Here is a 13,211-nt window from a genome sequence, read left to right on the forward strand (position 1 = left end):
TAACCAAATGAAACATGAACACCCATTGGAAAGTAAGAAATGGGAATTTCCAATGCAATTATTAAAAACTATTTGTTAGATTCCTTTGCATGCACTAGATTTTCAGTTCCCAAAACAATCTGACACATAATACGTGCTCAGTAAATATTTGTCGAACAAAGAAGTTCAATCTAACCCAAATCAAGAAGCCAGTTACAACACTGAACTCTCCAAACAGTGTGCGAGGTTTACAGTGAAGACATTACCTACCTGTGGTAAAGACACAATGACTGTGGGAAGCGTATTACCTTCTTGGAAGACAGTTGAAATGCCCACCTTTTACCTAAAAAGGTCCAAATCCATTTCAAAACCTGGTAACTATCCAAAGAAATAATCAGACAAGTGTCCAACAACGTATGCATAAAAACCTATGGAGGGGGCGCCTGGGTGGCTCAGTCGGTTGGGTGTCCGACTTTGGCTCAGGTCATGATCTCGCGGTCCCTGAGTTTGAGCCCCGCGTTGGGCTCTGTGTGGACAGCTCAGAGCCTGGAACCTGCTTTGGATTCTGTGTCTCCCTGTCTCTGCCCCTCCCCTGTTCGTGCTCTCTCTCTCAAAAATAAATAAACGTTAAAAAAAGAAAACCTTCTGTGCATCAAAGGACACTATCAGTAAAAGGTGAGGACCAACACAAAGAATGGGAGAAATAGTTGCTAATCATATATCTGGTACGGGGTTAATATACAAAAAACTCCTATAATTTAATAGCAGAAAAACAAATAATCTGATTAAAAATGGACAAAGGACTCAGACATATCTCCAAAGATGACATACAAATGGCCAACAAACATATGAAAAGATGCTTAACAGCAGTACTCATTAGAGAAAGGCAAATCAAAACCACAGTGAGATACCACTTCATAACACTAGAATGGCTACTATCAAAAGAGCATAAACGATTAAGTGTTGGTGAGGACGTGGAGAAACTGAAACCCGCGCATGCGGGAATGTGAAACGGTACAACCGCTAAGGAGAACGGCAGGGAGGTTCCTTAATAAACTAAACATAGAATTACCATGTGGTCCATCAATCCCACTTTTGGGTATATGCCCCAAGGAACTGAAAGCAGGGTCTCAAAGAGATATTTCCAAACTCATGTACCTAGGGCCGTTATTCACAATAGCCAGAGATGGGAGTCAATGACTGCCGATGAGTGGATACACAGAGTATGGTATACATCCATACAATGGACTGTCATTCAGCCTTAAAAATAAAGGAGATTCTGTCATATGCTACAACATCAACAAACCTTGAAGGTATTACATTAAGTGACATAAAAAGGCAAATATTGCATGATTCCATTTATATGAGGCATTTAAAGGAGTCAAACTCATATGTACGTATGTACATATTTACTTAAATTCCAGTATAGTTAACACACGTCATATTAGTCTCAGGTGTACAATATAATGATTCAACAATTCTATACATTACTCCATGCTCATCATGGTAAGTGTACTCTTAACAGCCTCCACCTATTTCACCCATCCCCCACCCTAAAGGAGTCAGATTCTTAGAGACAGAAATGCAACGATGGGCGATCATCAGGGTCTGGAAGGAAGGGGGATGGGGCGTTACTGTTTAATGGCCACAGTTTCAGTTTTTTAAGACAAAAAGCTCTGGGTATTTGTTGCACAACACAAGTGTACTTAACACTACTGAGCTATAGATTTTCAAATGGTTAAGATGGCAAAAAAAAAAGGGGGGGAGGGGAGGGTTATATTTTATAGTATGCGAATTATACCCCCAACAAAAGTTATGTGAAACATTTTAAAAAGCAAGTTACACAACCATTTGTAAAATAAAAGTGTGTGTATAGAACAGAAATGAAATGTAAGAATCTACTGAAAAACGTTAACAGTGTTTGTATTACAGGTGAAAAAGAAGTCTGTAGTTTCCCACACTTTCAGACTTTTCTTCTGGAGAAAATGTAATTACCTTGATATACAAAAAACAGGGCATGGTCTCTATTAAGGGGCAGAAACAAGAAAGCTGATACCTGGGCTGGAGTGCTTGTAGTCACGGGAGACGGCGATTCACTAACTTTTGGCTCAGTCGGGGAAGCGGCGGACCCCTGCGAGTCCTGGCTGGCTGGCTGGTCTGGAGACAGAGCATCACTGCTGTCTTCGTCAAATGAGAAATCGCCCTGAGTTTGAGGATAGTCCTCCTTCCCAACGCCTAAAGAAAGAAATGACTTTCAACTTAAGTTGACCTTGGAACACCAAGCTTACAATGATAAAGAAGGAGAAACACTGTTTACTACAAGAACTTAAGAAGCTGGTTTAAAAAAAAAAAACTGATGGGGCTCCTGGGTGGCTCAGTGGGTTGAGCGTCCGACTTCGGCTCAGGTCATGATCTCATTGCTCGGGAGTTTGAGCCCTGCACTGGGCTCTGTGCTCACAGCTCAGAGCCTAGGGCCTGCCTCGGATTCTGTGTTTCCCTCTCTCTCTGCCCCTCCCTGACTCATGCTCTTTCTCTCCCTCTCTCAAAAATAAATAGTAAAACATTAAAAAAAATCGAACATAATGTACTTCCCAGAGGAAGGACACACCAGTCACTACCTATGATGAATACTTGGGGAAGAAAGTCAGATCAGATCAGTCTGAATCAGATCAAGCCTTTGGATCCAACTACCAGTTTCAGGAAATACAGAAGACAAAAAAAGTTTTTAATGACACTGGGAATGCTAAAGCATTCAGTAAAATCCAGTATGTGGGCATGGCTAGAGAACAGAAGGCTTTTTCACCAACGAAGAAAAGTTAGAAGACCCACCCAGGAGATTAAGATTTAAGAGCTATATCAGCAAAGACAAGGTGTGAACCTTGCCTGGACCCTGATGTGGAATACAAGTGTTAAAAAACATTAAGAGGCACGGGAGAAAATGGAGCTATGGTTCGGTATCTGTGGATGAGTCCTACTTCATGGAGAGGCCCAGTTACGCTGATGCCTTGCCTTTTGGGGCCCATTTCTTTGGGATTGAATGGAATCATCATTGAATGTACTACTTAGAATTACTGACTGCAAATTGCCTGAGATTTAAACCCATACTCATGCAAAATATGAAGTCCCCAGAGTAATGGAAACAAGAGTAGTTTTTATAGCAGGATATTAACTTTTCAAAATTGCTTGCTGAACAAGCGGTATTATTATTATTATTTTTTCTGCTAAAACTTGTGCCAGAATATAAAGTATGCGTGGTGAGGAAACATTAGTAACTATGATAAGATCAGGATAAAATGGACAAATTTTACCATTCTTAATAAATACATCTGTCCTCATGTGCTACTTACGTTGTTGAACTAACACTGAACAAGATATTCATCTTTCCTAGAAGTACACAGAATTAAGTAATGAAAAATCTGTAAGGATCTTAAACAACACAACAGAAATTAAATAGTATAATGAGTAAGTTGCATTAAGAAAACGTCAGAATGAGGGGCGCATGGGTGGCTCAGTCCGTTGAGTGTCCAACTTCAGCTCAGGTCATGATCTCATGGTCCGTGAGTTCAAGCCCCACGTCGGGCTCTGTGATGACAGCTCAGAGCCTGGAGCCCCTTGGGATTCTGTGTCTCCCTCTCTCTCTGCCCCTCCCCACCTGTGCTCTGTCTCTGCTGAAAATGAATAAACATTAAAAAAAAAATTAAAACAAAAAGATGTCAGAATGAAATTGGAACTTAAGGACAGAAACCTCAGACGTGACAAGAGGAACTTCTGTGTTAACTGGTAAGAGATGCTTCATCTACCTTATTACATAAAAAACAAACAAACAAAAAATCCCAAGAATAACGGGAATTGGTGCAAGTATTAATCGATTTCTAATTCACCCAGAAAACAATACTCATGATCGGTGCTGGCTTTTTAATTTTAATGTTTATTTATTTTGAGAGAGAGAGCATGTGCATGAGAGGCGGAGGGGCAGAGAGAGAGGGGGAAAGAGAGAGAGAGAGAATCCCAAGCCGACTCCACACCGACAGCACAGAGCCTGACGTGGGGTTCGATCTCATGAACCAGGAGATCATTACCTGAGCCAAAATCAAGAGTCGGACTCTTAAGTGACTGAGCCACCCAGGTGCCCCTGGTGCTGGCTTTTTAAATTAAATTTGTTTGAAACTTCCAAGTTTCTCTTTCTCCCAGAAATAATAAATTTTTAGAGTCTTGCCTATAATTGCTTCCTTAACACTGGAGTCTACAGGAAGGATGTTTTTCTCTACCAGCTCCATAGGACCAGGTCTTTGAGCAATCTTTTCATTCAGATCATCCGCTAGTCGAGCTCTTTTCAACTTCATCTGAGTAGCCTGCAGGGATGGTTCTGCAAATGTTTCTAAAAGAGGAAACATAGTTTTAACCATTACTTGAATTACTCGGTTCCATAACGTTACTTCTGGCCAACTGAATCTAATTTAATTTAAACTGGGTTAAACATATTTATGTGTTCTCAACACACTGATGGAAAGAGAAGTAGGCTGTTTAAGAATGCTGTAGTGTACGCTGTATATTTTTAGTCCTGGATACTTTATACTGTCTATATAATGCCCTTAGACACAAATTAACATGAACTCAAGCCAAAAATGTGGTACTGCTCTTGTTCATTTATGGTGGGAGGATCACAGTCACATTTGTTAGGTATTGGGAGGTCTGGAGGATGAACACGAGGGATGTGGTCCATCCGTGGCCCAAGAAGTGTCCAGGTGTGATCTGGCTTCACTGCAAAGTCAACCGCGAGATGTGGCACTGTTGTCTTACTTAGTTAGGTCCTAAAGCTTCTCTACAGGAGCCAAAGGAAGAGCCAGAATCAAATTCTTGGGTTGATCCTTGTGTGTCTCAGTCAATCATCCTCACTAAGAATCTGGGTTTATTTCTGGGTATATAACCTTGGAACATTCAATTACATAGTCCTATGTCATAAAGATAGATGTCAATGGTCATAAAGAAGGCTCGGCTCATCTACTTGCAAACAGGAAGTTGTACAACAAATGCAAAAGTAACGTAAGTATCCTAGCTCATTCATCTGGGTAACTGTGTCAATGACGGCTTCTGGTACCTCTCATTAACATTTTATTATATTGTTCTAAATAATGTTTAGAAGTGATTAAAAACATGGTGAGGTGTTAACCCCAAATTCTGAGTTGACAGCTGCCTGCCACTTAAATTATATAGCAGAAGGTCTTTTAATGAAAATCCCCATAAGTAATCTCAGGATTAACTGATGTTCTCTTTTTAGTGGGTACAATGTCCTGGCTGAAGCCCAAAGCACACCAAAAGCCCACGGCCCGTGAATTGCTCCCCAGCACATCCGAGTGCTTCTCCTTCCACCAGCTGAATTACATGCTTACCACAACTCAACCTTGATGGTCCACAAAACAGTTCATATCATTTCATATCTGCTGTCAATACATAGTTTAACTACATCTTATAGGAAAACAATAAACTTCAAAAATAAGACTATTTCTTGGGAACCTAAGTTAAATCCTTTGGAATGATTTGATAAAGGTGGTTATTACAGAATAAGTCACTGTCAAATTAGGGCAATTAACAACTAAAATATTTGGGAAAAATTATAAAATCTAGGATTTTCCAACTCAGATTGCTTTTCAAGTGTCTTTATGTTGTTTTTGCACCCTAAATGGAAATTGTAGATGACGTATGATAGCTGTGCTTCATGCAAGAAAGATGATGTAAACTCCATTCACTCCCCTAATGAGGGCCCTGGTCTTAAATCAGAGTATTGGCTAATAAATGCACATTTCTGTAAGTGAAGATAACATGGGTGACCTCTCACTTTTAACATTTTCCTGTATAACCTTAGGCTGTGGCCCCCATCTTATTACATAAACCACTTCTAACCACACAGGAAGATGACAGGTAGAGAGAATGAGACCAAGCCAATCACTCTTAGGGTGATTTTAAATGCTGTTGTTAAGATCTAGGTAGGACAGTCTTCTGCCTTTCTCCTTTCTCCCATCAACATTTCCATATCAGGAATATGTCTGGAATGAAAATATCCCGAAAGTAAATAATTAGACGCTGGGATTTTGGTATGTTTCTGTTTTTGGTCTTGTGATCTCCTCATCTCCACGATGCTGAGGTTAGATTTTAGCTGAACTTCAGAAAAATAATTTAGACTTTTGCCTGCCAAACATCCAATTCAATCAAAATTGGGGTAATGTTAAAATAAGTTGGGGGGTTTGAAGTTATTTTTTAAAATTACAAACAATATAGGGGCGCCTGGGTGGCGCAGTCGGTTAAGCGTCCGACTTCAGCCAGGTCACGATCGGTTAAGCGTCCGACTTCAGCCAGGTCACGATCTCGCGGTCCGTGAGTTCGAGCCCCGCGTCAGGCTCTGGGCTGATGGCTCAGAGCCTGGAGCCTGTTTCCGATTCTCTGTCTCCCTCTCTCTCTGCCCCTCCCCCATTCATGCTCTGTCTCTCTCTGTCCCAAAAATAAACGTTGAAAAAAAAAATTAAAAAAAAAAAATAAATAAAATTACAAACAATATATATTCTTTCTTACTTTAAAAATCCCAACTTGAGAACAGATAATAAAAAAACATCACTTACGGGCCGCTCATGCACATAGTTGGGTTTTTAACCATTGGGTAATCTTTTCTTCTTCTTCTTCTTATTTTTTTTAAAGCAAATATGATTCTTTTTGATAGTTAAATGTATTTGCTTTGGTTTTAATTATATTAATAAAGCCTGTTACAATTAGAAGGCAAGTTGAAACAGACAGCATTGTTCCTTCAAAAATGTCCTTTATAGGTCGAGGTATTTTTAGGTGCGGAAGGAGCCCCGTCCCCAGTTACTTACCACCACAATTGCTTCTTGAAGATTCACTTAACCCTGACATTTTTTGGTAGCTGTTTCTACCCTACCACTTGAGTTCTGGAAAAGCTTTTTTAGCCCAATGGACTTCTGAGAACACACTAAGAGTAGTGGAAGGCATATACCCGTCACTTCCCACCCCAGATATGGAGATAGTCACATAATCATAGATTCTTTGGATTAGAAGAGACCCTACTTGGGGATGCAGATACCAACTTGCTACTTGGGATTTGTTTACAACATCCTACTGTGGTGTCATCCTGTGCTTCGTCCCCACCACAACAGCCTGTTTACTGCCATCGAGCCCTTTTCACAATCTGTAATTCATTTGTTTTGCCTGTTTATTATCTGTCTCTGCTACTAGATTGTAAGCTTCATGAAAGCAGGCATGGATCTGGCTCATTTGCTGGGTCTCTGGGGTCTAGTTCACTGGCCAATGAATGACCACGTCAAATGAGCATAACCTTATTGCTTCTGGAAGAGTTTTAAACATGTCTGACCTTCAGGATATTACTCCTTATGATGAGCGACAATCTAATACTTTGTAATATCAACCTAATTCTAATACTAACTCTATCATTAGACCAGAGGAATAAATGTAATATTCCTACTTGAGAAGAGTCTCTGAATCTTTGTGAGAAATTTCCAGATTCTTTCTGTATCATCTCAGGGTTTAACACACTCAAGACTATCACGGGGTCAAGCTTCTAGTCCTTGCTTAATAAATCAGTCTGAGGAACAAAACAATGAAAGAAAACGTACTCAGGAGCTTATGGGGGGGGGGGGGGGGATACTTTCAAGAATGCTCTGTCTTTAGACAGAAAAACATTCTGGTCTGAGTCATGTGTCTCACTAGAGACAGAACAGAACTGTCCCTACCAGCTTCACAAGTGATGAAGCTACACCACTGAGGAAATCCGGTGGGCTAAGTGGAGAGTATTTATATTAATGGTCAGATCAAGCTGGACTGTTGTGGGTACGTAACGACAAACAAAAGATGTTAGGTGTGGGCAGTGCACCAGGTAGATATAACAGGGTCCATCCAGATAGGTGAAAATCTAGGGTTACACTTGTGGCCACTGTACCCTTTATGACTTAATGGGAAAATATTCCTCACTGATGAAGAAATCCTCTGGACCAAAAATGTTTTTCCAGAACAGATGGTAGAGACATCTACAGCACCAGTTGGTGGGGCAGAGTCAGTTCATCAACTGGTTATCTGGAGAATCAAACCTTCCCCATGTATCTAACATAACATTTTAGCTTTGGGTCTTCATGTTGGCTATCCAATTTGGAGGATGTCAGCCTGTGGGGTAAAAAGTTATTAAGATGGGAATAAACAGCAATGGTGGAATTCTCACTTCTTTTCTTGAGAAAATGCAGCAAAATAAGCAGAAATAAACATTTTTACCTTCTAAAATGTGCATCCTGACAAGTTCAGAACGATCTGGTCGGCTCCGAATCTTATGCTTCAAAAAGTTTTCAGTCTTGAGAGAGAGAAAGAGAGAGAGAGAGAGAGAGAGAGAGAGAGAGACAGAGACAGAGAGAGAGACAAGAGAGAGTGAGTCTTACTATAAATTGAGAGAGAGAAGAGAGAGTGAGTCTTACTATAAATTGTTTATGACTTATTGTGGTTTTCCATTTTTCTCTCAAGGTACTCCATTTAAATAAATTGTATACTCTTTGGTCATGATTTTGAGAAGAAAAGAGTAGCAATTAGTACTTTGAAGAGCTATTATCCAATACATAATTTAAACTGCAGCCTTCAAAACTGCACAGGCACTTGAAATGCATGCTGGCATAAAGTAAGCACTTTACAGACTTTTATTTTAAAACTTGGAAAAGGCAAAAGGCTCATAATTTGCACAGACATAGGATTTTGATCATTTAAATATCTAATAGCTACACTTCAGGTCAAGTAAAAATCCACCTAAATAACAAATTCCTTTAAAATCCTAATGTGTTTTCATTGATGAATTCATATCCTTGACCATACTTTCTTACTCAGAAAGGTTCTCAACTGAAACAATAAGGCTTTCAAATGGGTTTTATATTTTACAAGATTCTAAGAGATCATTATCGCCTTCTGGGAAAATTCCTACGGAATTTTTGGAACATGCTTATTTTCATATTGCATGATAGAAGTATTCCCTAAAGCAAAAAGAATGAATGTGCATAACGGTACTTTTAAACAAAAGTAATGAACATGAATTCGATGTGCAAATGGCATGGAAAACTCTCAAAGAATAGAGCGGAGTTGAAACACAGCAACTTCTTTAATTCAGCCAGATTCTCCTGCCCTTGGCCAAACGTACAGCGGACGCAGACCCAGTTAGGAAACCACCTAAAGATGTGTGGTTGTCGGGACACCACTTGGGCTGTCGGTCTGCTGGGGTAACAAGCGGCAGAAATACTCCATGGTTATTCTAAAACCTGTTGGTATGCCCCAGCACTGAAATGAAGAAATGCGATTTGTCCTTTATGTACAAAACCAGTTACTGGTTTTAAAAGAACAAAATTTGAACATCATGCATTTTCTACAAACTTCCAAGATTCAACTACCCCAGAATACATAACTCTGGAAGCCACCTGTCCTGAAAATACACTGCATTTTCTCTATGGATATATTTAGGAGGAAGATTGCTACGTGCCCACAGGTACTTTAAAATACAAGAGAGAAGCAGAGAAGCAGAACCTCTGAAACTGAAATTTCTTACTCTGGCTCGTTCCAAGCTTTTTATCTGCTCATGGAATGCAGCTGGGCTCTTCAAAGCTGTGAGAAGAATAAGAACCATGTAGACAGACGAGTTAATATTTCAGCCAAACGTTAGGGTACATTATGTTGATGTTCCTTCTTAATCTTACTAGTTTGCATCTACAGTTCCATTTATTACTAGTTCCTTTAGGAGATCTGCAAAATTTGAAACCTTAGACATTTCAGAATTAAAATCATATATTCACAAATAAAGCAAGTGAACATTGAGGATAGAGTTGTATACATAATGACAATACAAGTACCAGGTCAGACTAGTTGGAGCCAACAGTTGGGCCAAATTACGACTCCTTGATGGGTCTTTGCTCTTAGTGGCCATAAAAGATACCAGAAAAAGCCCAAATGTCCAGAGGACGTTTAGCCTAGGAGTCGTCTAACCTTGAACACGAGGACATGCTACACTTTCTGTCTAGCAGAGCTGAGTTACCATTCACTGAGACCCCACAATGGACATAGTCCTACGCCCTGTGGTCAATCACAGTTATATCGTGGCTGATCGTCACCACCTCGCAAGGTAGGTATCAGGCCAAGTACAGACGAAAGCCTCAAAGTGGTTACCCAAATTCTCAAAGCCATATAGCTAAATTGTGATCAAAGTGGAATCTAAGTCTAGCCTTGTGAATTAGAAGGTGTCATGCTCTTTCTATTGTACCACAGTGCAACTCACCCTAAAGGCCTAATGATTCTTTAATATGTTAACTACTAGTACTTTAAATATTCCAGAATCCCAGAGGGAGGATAAGCAGTGTTTTACTAAAACATCACTTACTACAGTATTTCTATCAATTATCTTTGCAAAATCTTTTGTGTGTATGTCCACCTGTAAGAACTACAGGCAGTCAGACGCTGTGCACAGGATTTGGGCTAGGTTTACTTGGGCCGTCACCTCTAAAACTTGACTCTCTGGGTAGGATTATTTTCAGCTCTGGTACTTGAAGCACTGCAAAGATTCCCAGGAGACAAGCCCATACAGGTTTCTGTCTAGGGAGCAGCTCCCAAAATCAGACTAGAGCTGGCTTGGCAGTGGTGTTTTAAATATCACTGATACTATTTAATTGATTGGTTCATCACTGGGAAGGTGGTAGAGAAATCTGGCAGATCGTCAAACCACCTTTTGAGTCTATCATAATACTAGATTCAAAATAGTTAGATAATTAATAGTAGTCCAGAAAAGTTTTATTGGGAAAAAAGTCTACTGCAGAGAACAACTGTTCTCATAAGCCAAAAAAAGGTAGGGACGCATAAATTCATTTTGTAATTTCTTCTTAGTCTTTTAAAGCCATATAAATTACTTCTTCGAGAGATCAATTTTTAGACAAATACCCATATAAATAATCATAACACCAAAGCAGCCACTCTTCCACCTCTAAAACATGAAATTACCTCCAAACTTGGTGAGCAAAGGTAAGAAGGCAACAGGTGAATATTCTAAAATTAATCAACTCTAAAAAATGAAGGCCTCGAAATACCTCCAAATTATCTACTTGGGCAAGAAAGATTTTATTAATTATAAACAGAATGTGTATTAGTCCTATAACCGAGATGCACTTAATTACAGACCAGACTGTACTGTATCAAGGATAATTAACTTGAATTAAATAAAGTAGAACAAGTTTTAAAATTAATTTTATCACGTTACTTTCGCAAGTCAAAGTAACACTGGACCTGTTAGGCAGAGGGGAGTCTGATGATTTCACAACTAAAACGAGGGCTCATGTTGGAAGTGAGAACTGATTTCAACCTAACTACCCCGTTTTCAAGGTGTTCTTTGTGTAATACAGAATTAATTCAAGCCCATCTTTTACAGTGCATCTGGTTTTCAAAACGTTCTTTGAGAGGATTCTCTTAGGCTGGCAGCGCTGAGGCCCGGTTTTCCGTATCAGCTCACGTGGACGCCGTATACGGACTACGGGGACACAAGTGAAAGCAGAGTGCGGTCCAGGTTCTTCCCGGACGGGTGCGCTCTGTTACATCACACTGGAGGCGACAGTGACACTGAAATCTTACGTGGCATGATGCCCTGGTCCACCAGCTGTTCTCTCGTCCTCCTCTGTTGGAGCCTCAGCTGGAGCACTGTCAAAAGGAAAGGATCACCACTGAGTTTATCGGCAACTGCAGGTGCCAACAAGCGGATCCCGGAGGAGATACAACTACGCTTTATTAAACCCCTTCTACTTCATAAGCGAGTGAGGATACTACCTGGCACCGTCCAACTTGTAAAAAGAAAACCGATTTGTAGTTTCTGCCAGTTTGGTGAGCTCGGAAGTTCCCTTGGCTTCTTTTTTGTTTAGATAGTTCATAATCTTAATTTGATGAATATAGCTAAGTATTTGTTGTTTAAATACAATCACAACATACTCTGCAAACAAACAAAAATAGTTGGCTTATACCTAAGTTGAGACTTGGGAATAAAAAATTTTAACTTGTAGAAATAGAAATGTGAGATTCCTTGACATTAATTGGCTTTTTTTTTTAAAGCAACAAAAATTTATTTTAAGATTGACTTATTCGGAGAGATTTGCTCCATCTGGAACGAGTTTTAAATAGCTTTAATGAAGGCCAAGTATATAACAAAAATTAGACCTGTGAGGTATTACTAATGACCCAAAGGAAAATTTCTAAATTAAGAACTTAAAGTTTAATAATCTTTGCACAAACATCACACCATGTCTCACTCTACAAGTTCTAAAAAAAGCCAAAATCAATCGATATCTTATCTTTTTAATGAAGAGAAGAAAGAATAAATCATTAGAATTTGTGGAGAATGAAGTATATGTCACAAAATGTGAAAATCCAGTTTGCCACATTTAATAAAAAAAAAAGTTTCCCCTGTATTTCTCCAGCAGCTTCCTTTCCTAGCATCTATTTTTGTCTGGAAAATGAGCCGATCTTCACAAAAGAATTACGTGAAGTAACTTTGAAAAATACTTTCCTTGGTTTACCTTATGTTCAATTTTAAGTTTCTATTTTGATTTTTGTGGTTTCATCTATGGATGAAAACCAAGGTTAGGATTATTAAGGGTCTGAGTAAGGTTTGCCAATATGCTAAAAAAAAATTACCTCTATGTACTTCTGGAAGAAAGACAGAGAATTTTCTAGCAAGGGGGTGATGGCTGGTCCGAGAGGCTAGCTCAGGCCAGTCACGCACCCAGGCTCAAACAATATGCAAATGATGGCTCCTAGTTGTAACGACCCCCTGAGATCCAAAGACACAGGGCCCAGGGCCCTTATATCCTTTGCTTTTTGCGTGCCCTTGTGCTGGGTGCACAGCACAGTCCTAGAGACAGTTCCAAAACAGTCTAGACTGCAAAATGGCTTGTAAACACATTTTCTTATTCAATGCTAGATATGAATGTCATCCTTTACTAAATGCTGAAAAATTTTTTTTGCTTCTTTTGGGGGCCGTAGGGATCACAAAGCATCAATGACCTCCCATTGAGAACCGAAGCAACTGACCTAAGATTCTATCACATAAAGCCAAAGAAAAATTTGATGAGTCAAAAAAATACAGGCACATGTTTCTCCCAGTAAAATGGCTTGTGATACTTTGAATCAATTATGCTCTAACACAAAGATCGTTT

At 39.5% G+C, this 13,211-nt stretch overlaps 1 protein-coding gene across 7 annotated transcripts in view; it reads right to left on the reverse strand.

Moving 5' to 3' along the window:
• Positions 1 to 13,211, reverse strand: part of MRTFB (myocardin related transcription factor B) — a 128,968-nt gene that overhangs the window by 52,347 nt on the left and 63,410 nt on the right. For all 7 annotated transcript variants that reach the window (XM_043560501.1, XM_043560497.1, XM_043560500.1 and 4 more), the window contains exons 2-6: positions 11,638 to 11,703; positions 9,575 to 9,630; positions 8,269 to 8,344; positions 4,196 to 4,357; positions 2,036 to 2,214 (exon numbers count right to left, since the gene is read on the reverse strand). In XM_043560501.1, coding sequence (XP_043416436.1) covers positions 2,036 to 2,214; positions 4,196 to 4,357; positions 8,269 to 8,344; positions 9,575 to 9,630; positions 11,638 to 11,703 — 539 coding nt within the window. The remainder of the gene's footprint in view (positions 1 to 2,035; positions 2,215 to 4,195; positions 4,358 to 8,268; positions 8,345 to 9,574; positions 9,631 to 11,637; positions 11,704 to 13,211) is intronic.

This window comes from Prionailurus bengalensis, chromosome E3 (genome assembly GCF_016509475.1).
Source record: "Prionailurus bengalensis isolate Pbe53 chromosome E3, Fcat_Pben_1.1_paternal_pri, whole genome shotgun sequence".
Classification (NCBI taxonomy): domain Eukaryota; kingdom Metazoa; phylum Chordata; class Mammalia; order Carnivora; family Felidae; genus Prionailurus; species Prionailurus bengalensis.